The sequence below is a fragment of the Mandrillus leucophaeus genome, unplaced genomic scaffold, assembly GCF_000951045.1.
Source record: "Mandrillus leucophaeus isolate KB7577 unplaced genomic scaffold, Mleu.le_1.0 Scaffold158, whole genome shotgun sequence".
Lineage (NCBI taxonomy): Eukaryota > Metazoa > Chordata > Mammalia > Primates > Cercopithecidae > Mandrillus > Mandrillus leucophaeus.
The window spans coordinates 1,826,162-1,849,087 of record NW_012101565.1 but is presented as its reverse complement, the minus strand read 5'-3'; the positions used below and the strand labels follow the sequence as shown (position 1 = coordinate 1,849,087).

The 22,926-nt window shown below is 59.6% G+C and overlaps 1 protein-coding gene across 3 annotated transcripts in view; it reads right to left on the bottom strand.

Moving 5' to 3' along the window:
- The window catches only part of MROH1 (maestro heat-like repeat family member 1), a 124,279-nt gene that overhangs the window by 4,644 nt on the left and 96,709 nt on the right, over window positions 1-22,926 (bottom strand). For 2 of the 3 annotated variants that reach the window (XM_011975690.1, XM_011975691.1), the window contains 10 exons: window positions 22,833-22,912; window positions 22,368-22,482; window positions 22,164-22,259; window positions 21,438-21,542; window positions 19,275-19,410; window positions 19,032-19,144; window positions 17,699-17,851; window positions 11,277-11,431; window positions 3,788-3,953; window positions 3,078-3,274 (listed from right to left, as the gene is read on the bottom strand). In XM_011975690.1, coding sequence (XP_011831080.1) covers window positions 3,078-3,274; window positions 3,788-3,953; window positions 11,277-11,431; window positions 17,699-17,851; window positions 19,032-19,144; window positions 19,275-19,410; window positions 21,438-21,542; window positions 22,164-22,259; window positions 22,368-22,482; window positions 22,833-22,912 — 1,316 coding nt within the window. Of the gene's footprint in view, window positions 1-3,077; window positions 3,275-3,787; window positions 3,954-6,174; window positions 6,372-6,884; window positions 7,051-11,276; window positions 11,432-17,698; window positions 17,852-19,031; window positions 19,145-19,274; window positions 19,411-21,437; window positions 21,543-22,163; window positions 22,260-22,367; window positions 22,483-22,832; window positions 22,913-22,926 lie in introns of all 3 variants that reach the window. The other variant, XM_011975689.1, reaches the window with a different exon arrangement.

Genomic DNA, 22,926 nt, shown 5'->3' with positions numbered 1-22,926 from the left:
TGGTGGCCACCCCACCTTGTCAGGGCATGCACAGCCCCCCATGCACGCTGCCTGGGCCCCAGAGGGACTGGTGGCCACCCCACCTTGTCAGGGCAGCCGGAGGCCAGGTTGGCCAGGCCACGGAGCACCAGCCTTCGCACACTGGCGCATGTGTCCTTCTGGCGAGCCGCCAGGCTCTCCAGCAGCGAGTCTAAGAGCATCAGGTCGTTGGCCACGTTGCTGTTCAGCAGCTGCAGGCAGAGGTTCTGTGGCTTCCCCCTCCCCGCTGATCCCAGGGCCCAACCCACCAGCCCAGGCCCAGAACACGCCGGTGTGGCAGACAGAAGTGGTGGACCTACTCCCGGGGTCTCAGATCAGTGGCAACCCTCCCTGTTGTGCGGCTGGGGCCTGCTCTGTCGCTCACCCTGCTCTCCTGCATGGCCTTGGGCAAGATGTTGGCATCTTTGGCCACAAGGGCCAAGACGACATTGCCAAGGGCACCTGGGGCCCCAGGGACCAGCCCTGTCCAGCTACAGATGGACGAAGCAGGACTTGGGGATACAGGCTGCAGGCAGCCTGGGTCCTCCTCTCACCAGACACAGGGGGTGTCCCTGGGCGGGACTGAGTTCTGGCATGGGGGAGGAGGTGGCTAGCATCCACGTCCCCTCCTCGCAGGCTGCGGTCGAGGGGGCCTTTTAGGGGTAAGAAAAGGGCATCCCAGGCCTGTCCTGAGCAGGAGCCCCACCCTGGTGCCCAGCAACCCTCCCTGGAACGGCCTACCTCGGCCAGGAAGGCGGTGGTGGTCACCCTCTGGCTCTCATATGCACTGCTGTGTGTGCGAGCCAGCGTCTTCAGCACCAGGGGGAGCCGGGGCCCTGCGTGCTCAGCCATGGCCCTGGGAAAGGGGGCCGCTGAGGGTGCAGGGGCTGTTGATGTGCTGCACCCTACCCAGCGTCCCCACCCAGCATGACCCTCCCTTGCAATTTCACAGTCCCCTGCCACGTGCTTTCCGGTGCCCACTGCACCTCACACTTAGACCCTCACTGCCTTTGGACCTCTGCCCCCACAAGGCTTTGTCCTCAGGAGCACCTGGCCCAAAAGCAGACAACCCCTGAGCAGCATGGGCCATGTGGTGACCGCTGGTTGTGGTGACAGTGCCACTGCCCTGGTCACCTCCTGCCAGGTGTCCCAAAAGCCCCCTGGTGTGCTGGGGTGGGCCTAGCAGGGAGCAAGTGGCCACTCCAAACTGGGGGCCAGGCCCTGCTCGCCTGGATGGTGTGAGAGGCCCTCATGCAGGGGGGATCTAGGAGGAGGGTGTGGTGGGCACAGGAGCATGGGACAAGCTTGTTAGAGATCTGGTGATGGGTTCCATGAGGCTCCTGGGCAGTTGGGCACACAGGGCCGGTGATGCTGGCAGGACTGAGGCAGCCTGAGAGCTGGACAGGGGCTGTAGGAGCTGAGAGCCATGGGGGTCTTGGAAGCCCAGGAAGGAGGTGCTGGGGGCCTGCTCCCAGTCTACCACTGTCCCCATGGGTGTGCCTGGGTGGTCTGGTGCTGACCAACAGCAGGGCCAGCCCATCACACAGCCCCTGATGAGTGTCCCCAGGCTTCTCTCTCAGGGGTTCCCTCCCCAAGGTAGGACATGCTAGCAGGCAGCTCTGGGTGAGACAAGAGTCCCACGGTCCCAGTGTTAGGCCCTGGTCTTTGAGCCCAGGTAGCCTGGGGGCCAAGGGGGCTTCTAGCCCTGGGAACAGGAGAGCCAGCACTGACCACGGGCAGAGGAGAGCCCCACGCCAGTCACTACGGTTCCTGGGAGATGCCCTTGACACGTACAGGCCGGACCAGCGGCAGTCGGAGGGAGGACCCACAGGGCCACAGTTCAGCTGGGCCTCATGGTCTGAGCCAGGGCCCAGCTCGAGTGCAGCTCTGCCTCCAGCTCCACACCCTGCTCCAGGCCTTGAGGCTTGCAAGGCGCCATCTGGACCAGGGGCTGCACTCCAGGCTGCAAATGGCGCAGGCGCAGCAATTCACAACCAACTTTGACAAATCTAACGGGAAGCATGTGTTTGGCTCAGAAATGTGTTAGTGATTTAGATGAGGGTGCCTCCCTTGCTTGTGTGCCCAGGACATTTAAGAATGTGGCACCCACAAGGGTCTGACCCACTGGAGGACAGCCTGTAGGCCAGGCTCTGCAGTCGTCCCGTGGAGGGGTACCTGGGGGTGGGCGTGGGGCCTGCAGAGGCACTGACTCGCAGCAGGCCAGGCCCAGGGGCTGGTGACTGCCCCATCTCATTGACATTTTCCACTCAGTTTGCTAGGGGCAGAGCAGCCCTGGCAGCTGGCCCCACTGGGGTTTACGAGCTGGCCTGTGGTGGAGCAGCCTGTGGTGCTGGGGCAGGGGGAGGGGGGTGAAGTGAGGCTGTCCCCCTGGTGTGTCCTGGCCAAGGTGCATACCCAAACCTGGGCACCTGGGTGGGACGGAACCAGAGCCCTCCTGGGCAGGCAGGGCATGGCGGCCCAGCATTCACATGGGCTGGTGGTCCTGGGGTCAGGCCACACAGCCACGCCTGCCCAGGGTGTCAGCTTCCTCTGTGCTATGGCCCCAGGCAGGTGTGTAGGACCTGAAATGCTGTCATGTGGGGCACCTTGGCAGCTCTCACGCGTGGGGCTGTGAGCACATGCCAGAGGCCCCTCTGCTGGGGCAGTTTCAGGGACAAAGCTGGTCCTGCCATGGTTGGCCCCAGCCTATACCCCAAAGACTCCCCACAACTCCACTCCCAAGAGATGGCACCACCCTGATCCTGCCTGAGCTGCCACGCGAAGCCCCCATCACCTGCCTGTGTTCAGCACCGCTGCGCAGACCGCCCGCAAAGGCGAGGAGGGAGGCCTTCACAGCCAGTGTGAGAAGGGTGGCTATGGATGTCACCACTGACGGCTCAGCCCTGCACCTGGGTGAGGCGCCAGTTCCCTGGGAGCAGAGTCACTCCCACGCTCCCCATGGTTCAGATCTGCCACCCGCCCCCACCATGCACATGCGTGCACACACATGCCTGTGCTTGCAAGTTAGTACTGGGGGTGGGAAGTGGGGACCCAGATACCTGCAGGGTTCCAGGTTCCTGGTGGCTAGGGCTGGACTGGCACCCCTCCTTTCCTGGGCCTGCAGGTTCCGGGGCAGCTGGACACCCACGGTGCAGCTGACACGCAGCAGAAGTGCCACGAACAGCTGGGGGTAGAGCTCTAGCACCGCGGGCCCCGCTGCAGGCGTGGACAGGACCTCGAATAGTGCACAGGTAGCCTGGGGGAGATGTCACCACAGGGCCATGCCTCCCTCCAGGCCACACGAGATCTGAGCCTGCACCCTGTGTGCTCCCATGCATCCCATGGGCGGAGCCCCAGGGAGCTGCAACACAGGAAGGGCGAGGCACACCACTGCATGGCTTGGCCCTCAGGGGTAGAGGCAGGACACAGGGACAGAAGGGCAGCCAGCCTTCACAGGACAGACCTCAGGCCATCTGTTCTCAGCTCCTCAGAAGGGAGGAGGAGGGAATTCTCACAGCTGCTTTACTGCTTAAAACATTGCCAAGCTGGGTTTATTTTTTTTCCGCAGGATAAAACATGAAGTGGTCTCCCCTGGGGGCCCACACCTGTGAGGCCTTTACGAGCCTGAGCTCAGAGCTCCCGGCCTGGTGCTGCCGCCAGGTGCCCGTGGGGTGGCGTCCAGGCCACCTCATTGAGAGGCCTCCCCCTGGGCACCCAGGCAAGCAGGGCAGGGACAGAGTGTCAGCGTGGCTCCGAGAGCCCGACTCACCGAGAGAGGCAGCAGCGTGGCCACACGGTCTGGGGTGCGGCCCAGCAGGAAGGCCCGGCTCTCCTTGAATGGGACGTCCCTACTCATCTTCTCCAGCAGTAGTCCCAGGACCTGAGCAGCCAGGCGAGGCTCCACCGCCAGCGCCCGCCACAGCATGGAGGTGTGGCTGAAGCAGGGCAGGAATGGGGCATAGTGTGCAACCCAACAGGCAAGGTCTGGGGCAGAGGATGCCCAGCACCAGCGTCCCCACCCAGCATGACCCTCCCTTGCAATTTCACAGTCCCCTGCCACGTGCTTTCCGGTGCCCACTGCACCTCACACTTAGACCCTCACTGCCTTTGGACCTCTGCCCCCACAAGGCTTTGTCCTCAGGAGCACCTGGCCCAAAAGCAGACAACCCCTGAGCAGCATGGGCCATGTGGTGACCGCTGGTTGTGGTGACAGTGCCACTGCCCTGGTCACCTCCTGCCAGGTGTCCCAAAAGCCCCCTGGTGTGCTGGGGTGGGCCTAGCAGGGAGCAAGTGGCCACTCCAAACTGGGGGCCAGGCCCTGCTCGCCTGGATGGTGTGAGAGGCCCTCATGCAGGGGGGATCTAGGAGGAGGGTGTGGTGGGCACAGGAGCATGGGACAAGCTTGTTAGAGATCTGGTGATGGGTTCCATGAGGCTCCTGGGCAGTTGGGCACACAGGGCCGGTGATGCTGGCAGGACTGAGGCAGCCTGAGAGCTGGACAGGGGCTGTAGGAGCTGAGAGCCATGGGGGTCTTGGAAGCCCAGGAAGGAGGTGCTGGGGGCCTGCTCCCAGTCTACCACTGTCCCCATGGGTGTGCCTGGGTGGTCTGGTGCTGACCAACAGCAGGGCCAGCCCATCACACAGCCCCTGATGAGTGTCCCCAGGCTTCTCTCTCAGGGGTTCCCTCCCCAAGGTAGGACATGCTAGCAGGCAGCTCTGGGTGAGACAAGAGTCCCACGGTCCCAGTGTTAGGCCCTGGTCTTTGAGCCCAGGTAGCCTGGGGGCCAAGGGGGCTTCTAGCCCTGGGAACAGGAGAGCCAGCACTGACCACGGGCAGAGGAGAGCCCCACGCCAGTCACTACGGTTCCTGGGAGATGCCCTTGACACGTACAGGCCGGACCAGCGGCAGTCGGAGGGAGGACCCACAGGGCCACAGTTCAGCTGGGCCTCATGGTCTGAGCCAGGGCCCAGCTCGAGTGCAGCTCTGCCTCCAGCTCCACACCCTGCTCCAGGCCTTGAGGCTTGCAAGGCGCCATCTGGACCAGGGGCTGCACTCCAGGCTGCAAATGGCGCAGGCGCAGCAATTCACAACCAACTTTGACAAATCTAACGGGAAGCATGTGTTTGGCTCAGAAATGTGTTAGTGATTTAGATGAGGGTGCCTCCCTTGCTTGTGTGCCCAGGACATTTAAGAATGTGGCACCCACAAGGGTCTGACCCACTGGAGGACAGCCTGTAGGCCAGGCTCTGCAGTCGTCCCGTGGAGGGGTACCTGGGGGTGGGCGTGGGGCCTGCAGAGGCACTGACTCGCAGCAGGCCAGGCCCAGGGGCTGGTGACTGCCCCATCTCATTGACATTTTCCACTCAGTTTGCTAGGGGCAGAGCAGCCCTGGCAGCTGGCCCCACTGGGGTTTACGAGCTGGCCTGTGGTGGAGCAGCCTGTGGTGCTGGGGCAGGGGGAGGGGGGTGAAGTGAGGCTGTCCCCCTGGTGTGTCCTGGCCAAGGTGCATACCCAAACCTGGGCACCTGGGTGGGACGGAACCAGAGCCCTCCTGGGCAGGCAGGGCATGGCGGCCCAGCATTCACATGGGCTGGTGGTCCTGGGGTCAGGCCACACAGCCACGCCTGCCCAGGGTGTCAGCTTCCTCTGTGCTATGGCCCCAGGCAGGTGTGTAGGACCTGAAATGCTGTCATGTGGGGCACCTTGGCAGCTCTCACGCGTGGGGCTGTGAGCACATGCCAGAGGCCCCTCTGCTGGGGCAGTTTCAGGGACAAAGCTGGTCCTGCCATGGTTGGCCCCAGCCTATACCCCAAAGACTCCCCACAACTCCACTCCCAAGAGATGGCACCACCCTGATCCTGCCTGAGCTGCCACGCGAAGCCCCCATCACCTGCCTGTGTTCAGCACCGCTGCGCAGACCGCCCGCAAAGGCGAGGAGGGAGGCCTTCACAGCCAGTGTGAGAAGGGTGGCTATGGATGTCACCACTGACGGCTCAGCCCTGCACCTGGGTGAGGCGCCAGTTCCCTGGGAGCAGAGTCACTCCCACGCTCCCCATGGTTCAGATCTGCCACCCGCCCCCACCATGCACATGCGTGCACACACATGCCTGTGCTTGCAAGTTAGTACTGGGGGTGGGAAGTGGGGACCCAGATACCTGCAGGGTTCCAGGTTCCTGGTGGCTAGGGCTGGACTGGCACCCCTCCTTTCCTGGGCCTGCAGGTTCCGGGGCAGCTGGACACCCACGGTGCAGCTGACACGCAGCAGAAGTGCCACGAACAGCTGGGGGTAGAGCTCTAGCACCGCGGGCCCCGCTGCAGGCGTGGACAGGACCTCGAATAGTGCACAGGTAGCCTGGGGGAGATGTCACCACAGGGCCATGCCTCCCTCCAGGCCACACGAGATCTGAGCCTGCACCCTGTGTGCTCCCATGCATCCCATGGGCGGAGCCCCAGGGAGCTGCAACACAGGAAGGGCGAGGCACACCACTGCATGGCTTGGCCCTCAGGGGTAGAGGCAGGACACAGGGACAGAAGGGCAGCCAGCCTTCACAGGACAGACCTCAGGCCATCTGTTCTCAGCTCCTCAGAAGGGAGGAGGAGGGAATTCTCACAGCTGCTTTACTGCTTAAAACATTGCCAAGCTGGGTTTATTTTTTTTCCGCAGGATAAAACATGAAGTGGTCTCCCCTGGGGGCCCACACCTGTGAGGCCTTTACGAGCCTGAGCTCAGAGCTCCCGGCCTGGTGCTGCCGCCAGGTGCCCGTGGGGTGGCGTCCAGGCCACCTCATTGAGAGGCCTCCCCCTGGGCACCCAGGCAAGCAGGGCAGGGACAGAGTGTCAGCGTGGCTCCGAGAGCCCGACTCACCGAGAGAGGCAGCAGCGTGGCCACACGGTCTGGGGTGCGGCCCAGCAGGAAGGCCCGGCTCTCCTTGAATGGGACGTCCCTACTCATCTTCTCCAGCAGTAGTCCCAGGACCTGAGCAGCCAGGCGAGGCTCCACCGCCAGCGCCCGCCACAGCATGGAGGTGTGGCTGAAGCAGGGCAGGAAGAGAGTCACCTTGAGGCCATGGCTGGTCACAGTGCTGCCGGCACCGGGGCTGGGCATCCCTGCCCACCGCCGCCTGGGTGCCGTGGACCCTGGCTCCACGACGCTCAGACATGGCCACCAGGCTCAGCTACAGCCAGCTGGGAAATGGCCTCTTGGCCTCAGACCTGAGCTCACCCCTTCCTCTGACTCCAGGGGTCTGTAAACAGCTGGCAACAAAGGACACAGAGAAAAGTCTGGGCCTGTACACAGAGGGCCCAGGGCAGTGGTGTGGGAGGTCCCTGGGGAGCTGCTGGGAGGGAGAACAAATCTTCCCTGGAGGAAGCAGCATCTGGCCCAGGCCTCAGAATGGCACAAGGTCAAAGAGCGCAGCTCCCAAGGAGACCCGGCAGTGCTGCCAAGAACACCCGGACGCCGCTGCAGACACATGGTGAGGCAGCTATGCTCGGCGTTTGCAGAAATAAACAACAGACTTTAAATATGATGGGAACTGGAAATTCTAAACAGATACAGCAAATTTAAAAGAAAACCAAACAGCCCTTTTAGAAATGAAACACTAATGTACTCAGTGGACATATTTGGTGCCAGTCTAGATACAGTAGAAGAGAGAAACAGTAAATAGGAAAATAAGGAAATTACTCAGTGAATAGGAAAGTAAAAACATTTCAGATAAATTATTACAGAGAAAGAATAACATGGGAAGGCAGAGGACAGAAGAAGAGACGCAGAAGATGGAATGAGGGCTAACATACATTTGATGGATGTCCCCGAGGCAGAGGAAACAGAATGGCTGACAAGGAGGAGGCTGGGTTTTTCAGAACGGATGAAATATACTGACCTACAGACAGGGAGCCTCGAAGCCGCCTGGCAGAACAAATGAAAAGCAACCCCCACCTGCAAACTGCAGATGAGCCACAAGCAGGAAGTGGCCTCCTCGACAGATGCAATGCTCGGAGACTTCACCTGGCTCCCAAGAGTAAGGACAGAAGCCAGAAACAGTGATGCGCTGTCACACACCTGAGCAAACGCACTGAACTAGGACACTGAGCCACAGAAAGAACAGTCACAAGGAATGGCCAAATAAAGACATTCTCAAGTAAACAAAGGCAGGCAGTGTGTCCCTGATCCTCGTGAAAGGAATTCCAGGAGACGTCCTTCAGGCAGAAGGCAAGCAGCAGAGGGCTGGGCATGAGCGTGGGGAGCAAATGACCTGGCAGGAACGTGGACAAACGCACAGGAGGGCAGGCACACGGCATGCGCCAGCAAGGACGTGGTGGCCATCGCTGAGGCGCCAGGAGGCCACAGACTCAGCCGCGGTGGGCCCCCATGAGGCTGTATATGACAGTCAAGCCAACCTGTGCCCAGGGCAGGGCTGGCAAGCTTCTGACCAGGACAGTGGCTCAGGCATTGGGGGCCAGGTGGCCTCTGGCAGCTCATCAAGCTTGCCGCTGTAGTGCGAGAGCAGCCACAGACAGCGTGGAAGTGGATGAGGCGGCTGCTTCCAGAAGCTTTAACTCATGGACACTGGAATCAGAATTTCCTATCATTTTCATGTGTCATGAAATATTCTTTTGGTCTTTTTCTGACCATTTATGGATGCAGAACACATCCTTAGCTCAGGGGGTGGCAGGGTAGAGACGGCCACAGTAACTCCACTTCTTTTTTTTTGAGACAGAGTCTTGCTCTGTCACCCAGACTGGAGTGCAATGGTGCGATTTCAGCTCACTGAAACCTTCACCTCCCGGGTTCAAGCAATTCTCCTGCCTTGGCCTCCCAAGTAGCTGGGACTACAGACAGCCTGCTGCCCAGGCTGGAGTGCAATGGCCCAATCGTGGTTCACCGCAACCTCCACCTCCTGGGTTCAAGCGATTCTTCTGCCTCAGCCTCCCGAGTAGCTGTGATTACAGGCAGGGACCATCACGCCCAGCTAATTTTATTTTTAGTAGAGACGGAGTTTCACCATGTTGGTCAGGCTGGTCGCAAACTCCCAACCTCAGGTGGTCCGCCTCTCAAAGTGTTGGGATTACAGGCGTGAGCCACCGCGCCCGGCCAATTTTTTTTTGAGACGGAGTCTCGCTCTGTTGCCCAGGCTGGAGTGCAGTGGCGCAATCTCAGCTCACTGCAAGCTCTGCCTCCCGGGTTCACACCATTCTCCTGCCTCAGCCTCTGGAGTAGCTGGGATTACAGGCGCACACTACCTTGCCCGGCTAATTTTTTGTATTTTTAGTAGAGACGGGGTTTCACCATGTTGGCCAGAATGGTTTGATCTCCTGACCTTGTGATCTGCCCATCTGGGCCTCCCAAAGTGCTGGGATTACAGGCGTGAGCCACTGCACCTGGCCATGCCCGGCCAATTTTTATATTTTTAGGAGAGACAGGGTTTCACCATGTTGGCCAGGCTGGTAGCAAACTCCTGACCTCAGGTGATCCTCCTGCCTCAGCCTCCCACATTGCTGGGATTACAGGTGTGAGCCATAGTACCTGGCCTCAATTCCACTCTTACACGCACACCTGAAAGAGAAATGCATGCCCTGCCCACCCACAGACACTCCCCGGAACATTCCAAGCATCGCCATCCCCAGCAGCCCCAAACCAAAAACAACCTGAACGTCCATCACCTAGAAACAGATACACGGTGCGGCCCACACGGCACCCAACACTGCCCGGCAAGGAGAAAGGATGAGCAACAGCATTGCCGTGCTAAGCAGAGGCCGGGACGACCCAGCACACAGCACAATTGCCAAAACCTCTAGTGGCAGCGGTCAGGTGGCCCTGACCCTCTAGGGGACTGAGGGGCACACAGGGGCCTGCTGGGGACCAGACATCTCCTTTGCCTCGACCTGGAAAGTCCTGCAGGGCCCAGTGGCTCCGTGCTTGCCCTTTGTGTGAGCCACGCCTCCACGGAAAATTAAAACTGACTGATGAGCCAGGCGGTAACCACGGAGGAAAGACAAGTCAATGCTGACTGTGCCCAAGAGCAACGGTCATGATGACTTGGGCGCCCAGCAGCCCAGCCAGACCCAGACCTCAGCCTACGTTCGGGGCCCATGCCGGACTTCAGTAAGGACACATGCAGCCACCTTTAGGGCAAAAGCTAAAAGAAAAGAAACAGACTGCAGGATTGCAAACTGAGTGGAGAAAGTGAGGTAAGAGGGACACTGTGAATCTGAAAAAGGACAAGAAAGAAGATTTTTAAAAAACAAAATGCGTAACAAAGAGGCAAAAGATTTGACAGTGGATTTAAACTCACTCTATCAGTAACAAAATGCAGCTATTTACCATACAAAAGGTTTAAACACACAGAAAGGTCAACAGTACCAGGAAAGAGCAGGGCCACCAGACAAGTGTACCTCTGAGCAGAAGTGCCTGCGGGTCCCCCCTGCCAGGAGGATGCGGACATTGCAGCTTGGATGCACTTAATGGGAGGGCCTCAGAGCACATGAAAAAAAGCAAAGCTGACAGGCGGAAGGGCCAGGTGCAAGGAAACCTGCGTCCCCACAGTAGCCTCATGCCCCCACCTGCCAGGGGAAGGGTCACTCTGCCTTGCCCAGCGGAGTCTCCAGGCGGTCACAGGCAGCCAGGTACCCCTGGGCCAGCCTCTGTCCACGACTAAGATGGCAAAGACAGAAAGGGCCAGCAGACCCATGCTCTGGAGGCCTCAGCGAGGACGGGGGACCCCAGTGGGCTGGGGGGTGGTAGACACACCCTGCCCTTTGCTGGCAGCTGGGAGGTGTGTTTGGGAAGACATAGTGATGTATGGCACAGACAGGCTTGTCCTTGGGCTCCTGAGGGGCTCAGATCAGGCATTTTCTGGGGGTCTGCTCACAGGCAGTAGTGGACGCCCTGCAGAGGACAAGGCTTGGGGCAGCTGGAACCAAGACGCAGGGCGAGGGGCAGCCTCCAGTGTCTGCTGGAGGCTGGGGCCTTAGAGGAGGGCGGAAACAGTGGCTTCCCTGTGGCGGTGCTGTGCAAGGCCCACTGGGGCCAGTGAGGATCCCGAGACGCCTAGAGGAGCGGTCCCCATGGGTACCTGAGAGACTGGGGCCTGTCTCCATGGCACTTTCTGTCCCACGTGGCCTAGAGCCATGGGAACTCATGCAGAAAGCTGGGCTACAGAGCCGAGGTGCAGAAAGTCAGGGTGCAGAGGCGGGTGGAGGGCTTGGGGAGCAGCATTCCAGAGGAACCCCTAAGCCTGGAGTCTGGACTAGGTACCTGTCCAAGGGCAGGGGGCTGCCCAGGAGGCTGGACACCACGGCCGCACAGTGCTGGGTGGCCAGGAGGTACATGCTGTGCTGGGCAGCCGGCAGGACGTGCTCTCCCTGGGCCTCCTGAAGCTTGGAGCGCAGCACGCTCACGATCTCAGGCACCTGTAGATGAGCAGGACATGGCGGTCAGGCCACGCGTGGGGGACAGCCATGGGCACACCTATGCCAACCCGAGGGGGTGGGGCCATGAGGGAGGCCCCATGAGACGCAGAGCTCTGTACTGCTGGTGCCAGCCTGAGGCAGGACCCGGATCCCCCGTGGCCACGGACAGCCCAGAAGCCAAGGAACTGGAGCCATGACCTGGATTCCTCTTGCAAAGTGGCTAGTGCCCTGGGAGGTAGAGGAAGTGCCGAGGACACACGTGGCCCAGAGGCTGGTGTGGAGCTGGGCAGGCAGCCAACAGAGCCAGCGGCCCCATGCCCTCACAGCATGCCTGCTGGGTCCAATTCTCAGGCTCCCCTGGCAGGCCCACCAGAGGCAGGACCCACACAGCTGCCAACTGCACCCATGCAGAAGTTGGGCTGGGAACCTGGGCGGACAGGGAGGAGGAGACAGATTCCCAGACCGAGGCTGGAGCTGGGCCTGCCATGGAAGGTTGGGACTTTGGGGGCTGTGAGTTTGCCACTGTCCTGCTGCTCCAGAAAGCAGGTGAACGGAACATGGGCAGGAGGATGCTGGCCCTGGGACCCCCAGGCCCACCACAAGTCCAGCAGCAGCATAGCATGTGAGCCTCACTCTGGGGGACAGCCATGTCATGAGGGGGCTCCCTGCCCATGGTGAGTATTGGCCCGGGAGTCTCCTCTCCAGCCTCAGCCATGGTGACCCCTACTGCCAAATGCCTGCTGCACAGCTAGAAAATACCACGATCTGGGGTGAAAACAAACAAAGCAATGGGCCATGAGGTCAGGCTTGCCTCGCCCTGGAGGATGGCTGACACACTGTGGGCTCCACCCACCCCAGCGTTCCCGGGCCACGGCTAGGGTCCTCCTTCCTGGCTGTGGCTGAGGGACCCGCCTGGGTAGCTGGAAAGGAGAAGGGGCTGGTGCAAAGCACAACAGCAGGTGGAACTGGAGGAGAGTCTGACGGCAGAAACTTCCGGGCCGGGCCAGGCCCACACCACTCACGTGGTGAGGCCACAGCACGGTGTGGGGAGACACGGCTGGTGAGGGGTGCAGGAGCCATGCCCAGGGGAAGCGGCACAGGCTGGTCCTTCCTGGTCACTGTCGCTCTCAAAGGAGCTGCAGACCTCCTGACGCCGCTTTCATTCCAAGACCTGTGCGGAGCTGAGCGCCCAGCCCCTGCAGGAGCAGCGCGTTCTGATGACCTGTGTTTCTTTGCCTTTTTCTTCACCTGTCCTAGCCCAGGCGCTTCCCTGACAAGACGGCTGCAGGGGCTGCAGACGCTGCCTGCTGCCTGCCCATTGGTTTCCTCTGCACTCCTGGCTTTTGGCAAGTTTTGACAGTGAGGAGGTGCTGAACTCCAAGCAAATATTTTTCCACACCAGGTCTTGCTCCTCAGCCCTCCAGGGAGTGACTCTCACAGACAGGCTTGCTTCAAAGCCAAGACCAACCTGACACCCCGTGATGTTATCTGAGCTGCTGGGCTGTGCCACCTACACTGGCAGCTGACACAGCCTCTCCATTCTCCTGAGCGCTGTGAGGGGCAGTGACCCCCCCGCTGACGCACAGCCTGGGTGACACCAGCGGGTGCCCAGAGCAACCACTTCCACCACTTTAGCAGTTATGGGTCCACTGGACCCGCCCACCTCCTTCCCATCCATGCTGGCATTTTTTCAGAAATCTGTTGCTTTGGTGACAGCTCTCCAGGTGTTTTGGAACACAGCTGTTCGCGGACATACACTCTGCTAACCAAACGTATTTTTCCTCTTTCACTTCACTTTTTGCTTATGGATGTCGGTTCTTTTCCTGTGATTTGTCTCACGAGAGGTTTGTCTTGCTGTCTCAGTGGGTTTACTTATCTTCTCTAATATTTCTTTACTTTTGCATATTTATTTCTTCAACAACTCGAACCCATTGGTGCACATGTACACTTGAACCTATGCTTTGTTTGAACTTCAGGAACAGCCCGGGTGTGCTGGGTTGTGGTGGAGGGCTTGCAGGGTGGAGGCAATTTCCACAGTCACCTCTTAGCTGAGAATCCCCGAGTGTGGACCCTCACACCCCGTCCTGAGCAGGCTCCTGCTTCCGCGGACTGCTGGGCAAAATCCATGTGGTCCCAGGACGCGGGGCAGCATTCCAGCTGCCCGCTGTGTGAGGCTCAGCTGCGCCCTACACCTTCCAGGTTATTCTGCCGGTCTCTGGATTGTGGCTCCTCCCTCAATGGTGAGCCCCTGTGCAGGGTCCTCTCCCTTCCTGTCATGCTTGGCCTGGGTCACTGAGACATAATTCAGAGCTCCAGAGCCCACCTACTCACTGTTAAGTGCACAGTTCCAGGATTCCAGTGCACTCAGGATGTACAACCATCACCCCCAAAAGAAACCCGTCACAGCCTGGGCAACATGGCAAAACCCTGTCTCTAAGAAAAATACAAAAAATTAGCTGGGCGTGGTGGTGCACACCAGTAGTCCCAGCTGCTCGGGAGGCTGAGGCTGGAGGATCACCTGAGCCCAGGAGGTCGAGCCTGCAGTAAGCCATGATCACATCACAGCACTTCAGCCTGGGCAACAGAGTAAGACCGTCTCTCTCTCTCTCTCTCTCTCTCACACACACACACAGCCCATCTCCATCAGCAGTCACTAATTTGCTCCCCAGCCCCTGGTCACCTCTATTCCACTGTCTGTCGCGACGGATTTGCCTGTTCTGGACACTTCATGAAAATGGGCTCATGTGATTGTGGCTTTTAGTGTCTGCTTTTGTTGTTGTTGCTTATTTGTTTTTGAGATGGAGTCTTCCTCTGTCCCTCAGGCTGGAGTCCAATGGCGCAATCTCAGCTCACAGTAACCTCCGCCTCCTGGGTTCAAGTGATTCTCTAGCCTCAGCCTCCTGAGTAGCTGGGATTACAGGCTCCCGACACCATGTCCAGCTAATTTTTGCATTTTTAGTAGAGATGGGGTTTCACCGTGTTGGTCAGGCTGGTCTTGAACACCCGACCTCGTGATCCGCCCGCCTTGACCTCCCAAAGTGCTGGGATTACAGGCGTGAACCACCACGCCTGGGCAGTGTCTGCTGCTTTCACTGAGCACGATGTTTTCAACGTGCATCTGCCTCACAGCCTGTGTCAGGGCTTCATGCCCCTTTATGACCCAATAATATTCTGTCGTACGGATGGACCACATTTCCTCTACCCATTTGCAAAGTGATGGGCCCCTGGGATGCTTCCCAGATGGCATGAGCGGTGCTGCTGGCTGTGGGTCGCTGCGTGCTTCATGCTGTGTTCTTAGGAAGATACCTGGGTGGGACAGCTGAGTCACTTGGCAACTCTGAGTTTGACCTTCCTGAGGTGGCAGCGCCACTTCCACCCCCACCTGTTCGTTTCATGTGGAATTTCCTCCTCTCCTGTCCCCTCCTTGGACCCCTGCACACCGCCTCAACCCTGGGAAGGCTGCCTTCTCTGTCGGACACGCCCGGCCTCAGGAGAGCCTGCTGTTCTCCGTCATGCTCTCTGCGCTCTCTACTTCATGGTCATGTCACACTGGGGGAGGTCGCATGTCACCCCCTAGGGCCACAGGTTCTGATTCAACGTCAGAGGAACTCAAAGCCCAACAGCATCAGCCTGCCTCAAAGAGGTCCCCCTACCAGGGTCTCAGGGCGGGGAAGAACGCAGAGGTTCGCCATGATGGCTGGGTACATGACACTGGCGGCAGGTGTGCCTGCTGGGCTGTGCTGTAGGCCTGCTCAAAGCCTTAGCCAGGGGTCAGCAATGCCCCTGCCCAGCTGGGCTGTGGCAAGTGATGTGTATGCAAACCTGGGCTGGGAAGAAAATAGCTGGACAGCTCCGCTTTGCAAAAAGCAGCCCTCTCAGAGCCCAGCCACAGCCTCAGTGTGATCCAGCCACTCTACTTCTTGATATGTCCCCAAATGAACTGAAAGTAGGGACTTGATGAGAAATTACACACCCACATTCAGGAGAATCTGCCCAAGTGTCCATGTACAGACACACTGAAAAGCACAACATGGCACATCCCACACTGAGGCCAACCCCAGCACCCAGGCCGCCACTGCCCACCCGGTCCATCCCACGCTGGGGCCGACCCCAGCACCCTGGCCACCACCACCAGCCTGGTCCTTCTCTCACCATCTGCACAGGTGGCCAGGGTACCTCACTACCCTCAGATCTGACCTGGGGCCCCACTGCCTGCACAATAAAACCCAAGCCTTCAAATGGCCAGCACTGAGCCGCCACCCTCTGGCCCCTTGTTCCTCCCAGGGCCCGATGCCAGCATCTCTACCCTCAACGTCTTCCTCCTGCCATGCAGTAGCACTGGACTTGCCCTTCCAGAAACCACACCGTGTGCAGTCCTTGGCACGAGCCCTCCACCAACACTTTCCTTTTCTCCACTGCTGCATTCCCGTTCATGCCTCTCCAAGGAGCCCTGTGCAGTATATGTAAAGCCAATGGAGAAACTGTATCCAGGACACAGAAAGCACCCCTACCAGCTGGGTGTGGTGGCTCATGCCTATGATCCCAGCACTTTGGGAGGCTGAGGTGGGTGGATCACCTGAGGTCAGGAGTTCAAAAGCAGCCTGGCCAATATGGTGAAACTCCGTCTCAACTAAAAATACAAAAATTAGCTGGGCGTAGTGGCACACGCTGTAATCCCAGCTACCCCAGAGGCTGCGGCAGACTTGCTTGAATCCGGGAGGGGGCAGAGGTTGCAATGAGCCGAGATCGTGCCACTGCACTCCAGCCTGAGTGACAGAACAACACTTCGTCTAGGGGTTGCGGGGGCGGGGAAGCACTCCTACTAATCAAGAAAAGCACAGGCAAAAGACTAGTACCCTGTCAAAGCAACACAGCCGAGTACCCAGTAAACATATAAACACGTGTTCACCTTCACCCATCACTGAGAAACACACATGAAACTCTAGCATGAAGCCGCTGCAAACTCATTTGAAGAGTGGGAAACACAGCAATGGGCAAGACAGTGGCACCCAGAGCCAGCCGGCCTCCTGCGGGAGGGAGAGGGCCCCACCCAGGGACAGTGGCTGGCAGCCCTGGGATACACACCAGGGCCTGGCCTTTAATCCTTGTTGCTTTTGTGGGCCTATCCCCCGCTGCAGTGTGTCCTCAGCTCCAAAGGACCTGGACCCTGTGACAGCCCCAACTGGGAAATGCCCAGGTGTTCACGGAGACAGATGAACAAACGTGACACATCCGCAGCTCAGTGCAGGAAAGGGGCACGTGTAGTGACAACAGGGACAACCTCACACACATGTACACGCCAAAGGACCACAGGACGGGCACCGGCTTCCACGTATACAACGCGCACACCAAGCCACAGTGGTCTGCGCTGTGGGGCAGTGGTGGTGGCCCAAAGGGTGACAACTGGAGCTTGAGGGGAGGACGTAGGAGTGGGTAGGATGCTCCACTTGTGGGTGCCCGTGCAGCTTTCTGACACCCCACACTCCGATGCTTCACTTTAATACAGAGCTTGAGAATTCCGTCGTGCAGAGACTGGGTCCCCGGCCATGGGCCTCTCGAGGACTCATGGGCACCCACTCCAGCTGGCCCATGGGAGCCCTCTGGACCCAAAAGGATCTGAGAACAGGGATGTGCATTTCTGCTGTCGCGTCACAGGCATCTGTGCGGAGCGACTGCCTCTGCACGTTTGGCAACAACTGCACGGAGACTGCACAGTGAGAAGCGGCGGTGGGGCTGGGATGGCCCCAGACACGGGAGCAAAGGGAATGAGAGGTCGGGCAGCACGAGAGCGTCCCGCGTAGTGCCAGACCCTGGAATCCACGGCTGGGCAGCCTCTGCGGACCCGGGGAGCCCCGCGTCCATGTCCACGCCAGCAATGTGAGCAGGGGGCCCAACCACGACTCGGGGAACCATTAGTGCTTTCACCCGCCTTTCCATTTCCTTTCCCCCCCTTATTCTCTCAGCACTTGTTTTTGCCAGATTCTAAACCCCGTCTTCAGACATAAGAGAAAGATTTGTCCGCAGTAGTCCTGTAGGGAGAGGCGGCAGAGCAGTGAGGGTCACACCTGAGGAGGGCTGGGCAGGGTGGTCCAGGCCAGGCCAGGGCCAGCCTCACTGTTTTCACCCGCGGTGCCACCTCTCCAAGAGCCCGCCGCCCCGCCCATGCCTTGCCGCCCCACCCCACCGCACCCTCTCCCGCCTTCTCCTGGAGCCGCCGCCCCGCCCCCTCCCGCCTTCTCCCGGAGCCACCTCCCCGCCCTCTCCCACCTTCTCCTGGAGCACGCCGCCCCGCTCCTGCAGCAGGCAGTTGATCATGACGGTAGCTGCTCGGGAGCAGTTCTTTTCGGGGTCTCCCAGGGCCTCAAACATGGTTAGCAAGAGGCTGATGAGCTGGTCAGGTGGGAGGCGCTTGGCAATAATCTAGGAGGAAAGCGATGCCAGAGGTTAAGGAGGGAAGGGGGGGCACCCCCAACGCCACTTCTCCGAGGCATCGAGTCTCAGGGGCCCCAGACTCCCCGCCCTGTGACTTCAGTGAGCTCGCTGCGTGGGGGTGGGATCTCCTTCTCCAGAACCTGTCAGGGCCTGCTGGAGCCTGGGCGGGCTCCTGGAAGGTGGTGCCTGGGCAGCTGCAGGGCTGAGGTCACAGCACCCTCCTCGGGCTCCTTCTGACTAGTGAAGTGGGCTGGGAGCAGCCCTGTGGTGCAGTCGCCCTGGAGCTCTCTACAACACGGGGTCAAGGGCAGATAGGCCTTAGCTCACCCCTGTGATCCCAGCACCAGAAAGGGCCCTCGTGACCTACCCCTCCTTCCTTTGTAGGAGACACAGTCTCTGGACCTGGAAGGCCTTTCCTAAGCACCAAATGGAGACAGGCAGTGTTCCAGCTTGGGGACCCACATGAGAGCACGGAGGGAGGGGCAGCTTTGTTATCCCCTTGGAGGGACTATTTTTCCCCCCTGAAATGCAATACTTTAAATACTCAAGTTTGTGTTCTAATATGCTGAGCCTCGGGGTGGACCTGGCAGGCATGGGTCGTGGGGGTTGGGGGACGCAGTGCCCAGGGCCATCATCCTCCCTTCAGATGGCAGTGGACAAAGCACCTTGACCCGCTGGAACCAAAGGCAGGGCCTGCACCTGGCCCCTTGGCAAGAGGGCTAGAGCCCGCTGCACCCTGCAGGCGATGACCCTAGCCCCCCACATGGCTCTTGGGTAGGCTTTGGGGACAACACCACACAGGGCAGCCGCTGGAGATTCTGTTCCAGAAACCTGCATTTTCATGAGAGCAGGCCAGGGTGTCAGTGGCAGGCAGAGAGCGGCTGGGCCTCATGGCACCCCATTCCCTCCTTGGCCTCTGCCAGGTCTCAAGACAAACAGCACCTTCCTCTCGTATGGACTGCACTGCCCCAGCGTAGGCGGGTGTGGGTGATGGGGCCAGTGCAGGGCAGCGCCAGCAACTAATGCAAACACCCAGGCCCTGCCCCGTGCCCACTGGCCATGGGTGGCACTTACAGAGGCTAGGGGAGGCCAGGTGCTGCCTCGGAAGTCCCTGTTAGCCCCAGACAGTGCCAGCCTGCCTTCTGGCCGCGGAGCTCCCAGCTGGTACCTGGCCTATGCTGTGGCAGGTGTGGAAGAGAATGGTGGGGTCAGGGTGCACGAGGCCATCCTTGAGGCTGAGGAGCCGCTCCGCCACGTCATCGCGGTAGTCCGGGGAGAAGCCTGAGAGGCGGCAGGAACGAGCAGTCCGGCTGAGGCCCTCCCTGGCGATCCCGCAGCCTGGACTCTGCACCTCATCCCTCCCGGCACCCCTGAACGACCAGGGGCCCCCACACTCCTGATGAGGGCTCACCCTCATAGCCGAGCTGGAGGTAGAGCAGGGAGTAGACGCAGTCGACGGCCTCCTGGCGGGTGGCAGGCCACAGGTCTGCGCACCGTGGGGAGAAGAGGCCAACGAGAAGGCCCAGGTTGTGGAAGGGCACCAGGGCCTGGAGGAGGAGATGCCTGGGCTATTGGAATGCTGGGGATGAGTGGATGCCACCTATGCCACCTGCACCCAGGGGAGGGCTGGAGTGTGGCCAGGAGTGCTGCTGGTGTCCACGAAACCATGGGCCCTCACTGTGGACAACATAGCCCCCAGTGAGTTCCTCCCTCCCCTCCCGCTGCAGCGTGGGTGCTGCTCAGCTCAGCTCTGACCACACCTCGTCTACACCAGGGCCACACAGGTTCCCAGGCTGGGCCCCTACAAGAAGGAAGGCCAGGTCATGCCGACATGGGCACACAGGCGTGTGCAGGCAGACGGACAACTGGGGTGCGGAGGGGGCCCCAAATGGGAGGAGTGCACGGGCTCTGCCAATCTGGGTGAGGGGCAGGACTGTACAAGACCCCCTCACACCCTGACTCGTCCTGGTCCTTCCTTCCAGAGCCTTTCTGCTCTCCTCAGTCCTGCCCCTCCCATGCTCCTATAGTCAAACACCTTCCTTCTACTTCCACACCTCCTCCCCAGCAGATGCACCTGTCCCCCTCCCACCACCTGGCTCCCTTCTCAGCCCCTACATGCGAGGCCTTCCTGGGAGGTGCTCCCACCCTGCCCTTGCACAGGATCCTGGGCTCAGACGCTCCTATCAGATGGAAACCTGGTATCTGCTTGGGCGCCGCTGAAACTCCTCATCCCCAAAATCACCACTGATGAGAAAGAATTTCAAGTCAGAAGGGAAAGGCTGGAATGTCAGAGAAAGACTGCAGGTGACCAGCCACTGTTCTTAGGCTAGGCGTCCATCACACCATGCACCAAGGTAAGCTTCAGCCAGACCAGGGTTATGTGATGAGCAGGCCATGAAAGCATGAGGTGGGAAGAGCCCTGAACACACAAGATTTGGCCACATAAAGAATGAAAGTTTTGGGCACAGTCGCTCATGCCTATAATCCCAGCACTTTGGGAGGCCGAGGCAGGCAGATCACTTGAGGTCAGGAGTTCAAGACCAGCCTGGCCAACATGATGAAACTCCGTCTCTACTAAAAATACACAAATTAGCTGGGAGTGGTGGTGGGCGCCTGTAATCCCAGCTACTTGGGAGGCTGGAGCAGGAGAATCGCTTAAACCCAGGAGGCAGAGGTTGCTGTGAGCCAAGATTGCACCACTGCACTCCAGCCTGGGTGAAAGCAAGAGACTCAGTCTCAAAAAAGAAAGAAAGGAAGGAAAGGAAGGAAAGGAGGGAGGGAGGGAAGGAGGGAAAGAAAATAAAATAAAAGAAAAGAAAAAAGGAGAAAGTTAGTTTTGGTGCATTAACAAAAGGCCAGGTGCAGTGGCTCACGTCTGTAACCCCAGCATCTGTAATCCCAGCACTTTGGGAGCCACAGACAGGAGGATCACTTGAGCCCAAGAGTTCAAGACCAGCCTGGGCAATGTAGCAAGACCCCATCTCTACAGAAAAAAAAAAGAAAATTAGTTGGGTGTGGTGGCATGCACTGTAGTCTCAGCTACTCGGGAGGCCAAGGCAGGACGATCACTTGAGTCCAGGACTTCCAGGCTGCAGTGAGCTGTGTTTGTACCATTGCCCTCCAGCCTGGACAACAGAGTGAGACCCTGTCTCAGGGTAAAAAAGAGAGAGAGAAAAGAAAGCCTAGAATAATCCTGATAGATGACAAAAAGATATTTAGCAAAATCTAGTATCTGTTCCTGATAAAAGTTTTCATTAAAACAAACGTGCCTGTGGAACATGATAAAAAAAAAATATCGTGAACCAAATCAAGCACTGCGCTGAACAGTGAAGCCCTGGAGACCAGAGGCGCACATTCCTCCCGCCTAATGGTGGGCCCCTGATGACAATGGACTCTACTCTGAGCAGCCATCCCTGACAACTCCTGGCCCTGACAGGCCCTCAATCCACGTCTCAAGGAAGAGGACTGTGGCCTGAGCTGGGGTGGCGGCCAGAGGAAGCCAGGAAGACAGCTCACACTCTGGGTCATGAGTGCCACAGGCAGCAGCATCCGGGCCGGGGACCCAGGTACTCACGCTGACACGCAGCTGCTCCAGGAAGTGGCGCAGCAGGAGGGCGCTCAGGCCCAGGGCCCGCGCCCGCTCGTGACCTCTTGGGGACTTGATCCATGGGCTCAGGTGCTGAGGAAGAGGGGGCTTCACACAGGTACTGCTCAGAGGGCAGCCCTGGGAGCAGGAGCCTTGTGCATCGTGGGCCAGCTCAGTGTCCCTGCCAGGCCATCCTTCCTGGGCTACAGGGGGCCAAGCCAGAGACCCAGAGTGGTGCCAGCCTCAGGCCACCATAGCTCCTCTGGCCCTGCCACTCTGTCCTCCAGTCTGGTCACAGACACAACCCAGCCCAAGTGGAGCCGGGGCCAGCCAGGACTGTGGAAGGACAGGGTGGAGGCCGCCCTGGTCCTAGAAGAACACACTGAGCATGGGGGTCAGCCCTACCCTCACCCACCACAGTGCCACCCTGGTCGCGGCCCCCAGTCAGGAGCCATGGGTACCTGTGGGCCCCTCCATCCCCGTGCCATGCAGTGGTGGGAGAGGACAGGCTCCAGAGGTCCCACCTGGGTCAGGGCCTCCCCATCTGCTTGCTGGCCCAGATGGGAGGGGGTGCACCTGCCTGTTCATAAACCACCCCCAACTGTAGAGAGCACCAAACTGTCCCTAGGGCACCCCCATACGGAGAGAGGGCCAGCAGCCAGGTGGAGTGCCCTCTGTGCCCCTACCCCATCCCCATGACAGTCCCCTGCACACCTCAATCATGATCTGCAGGCCTTGGGGGGTCATGTTCCGCTGCAGGAGGCTCGTCAGCAGACCCTCAAGGGCGTGCAGTGTCTCCAGATACAGGGACTGGAAGGAGAGCCAGGCCGTGCGGCCCCACCAGTGACTCTGCCACCTACAGCGGCCTTCCTGCCGCTCTCATGGGTGTGAACACAGGCAAGGGAAACATGGGGATACCTTCTGGCAGCCGCCGTCCTCCTCCTCGGGCTCAGGCAGCAGGGCCATGACGCTGTGCAGGCAGCCACGGATCACATCCGCCCGGGCCTGCTCGTCCAGCGCTGGCTCCACAGAGCTGACAGGCAAGTTAAGGGCCCCAGACAATGATCCTGAGGCTGAGGCCCAGACACCCAGCAACCCAGGCCTGTGTGGGCAGCACAGCCACTGCCATGTTTACTCTGCTCCAGACCACGGCGGCACCTCACGCACACGCACACACATGTAAGCACGCACACACACATGCACACGGACGTGCACACGCACCCACACATGCATACACACACGTGCTCACGCATGCACGTGCCCATAGGCGCACGCACACGCGCACACACACATGCACGCACACACGCACACACAGGCACGCGCGCACACACACACACACACACACGCAGATGCACGGGCCTGTGCAGAGGCAGGAAAGGATACACCAAGTAAGTGCAGGTGAGCATGGCCTTCTTCCGAATAGGTGTCCTAAGGGAGTCTGGGGGCTCTGCCCTGATGAACTCCTGGGTGAGGCAGG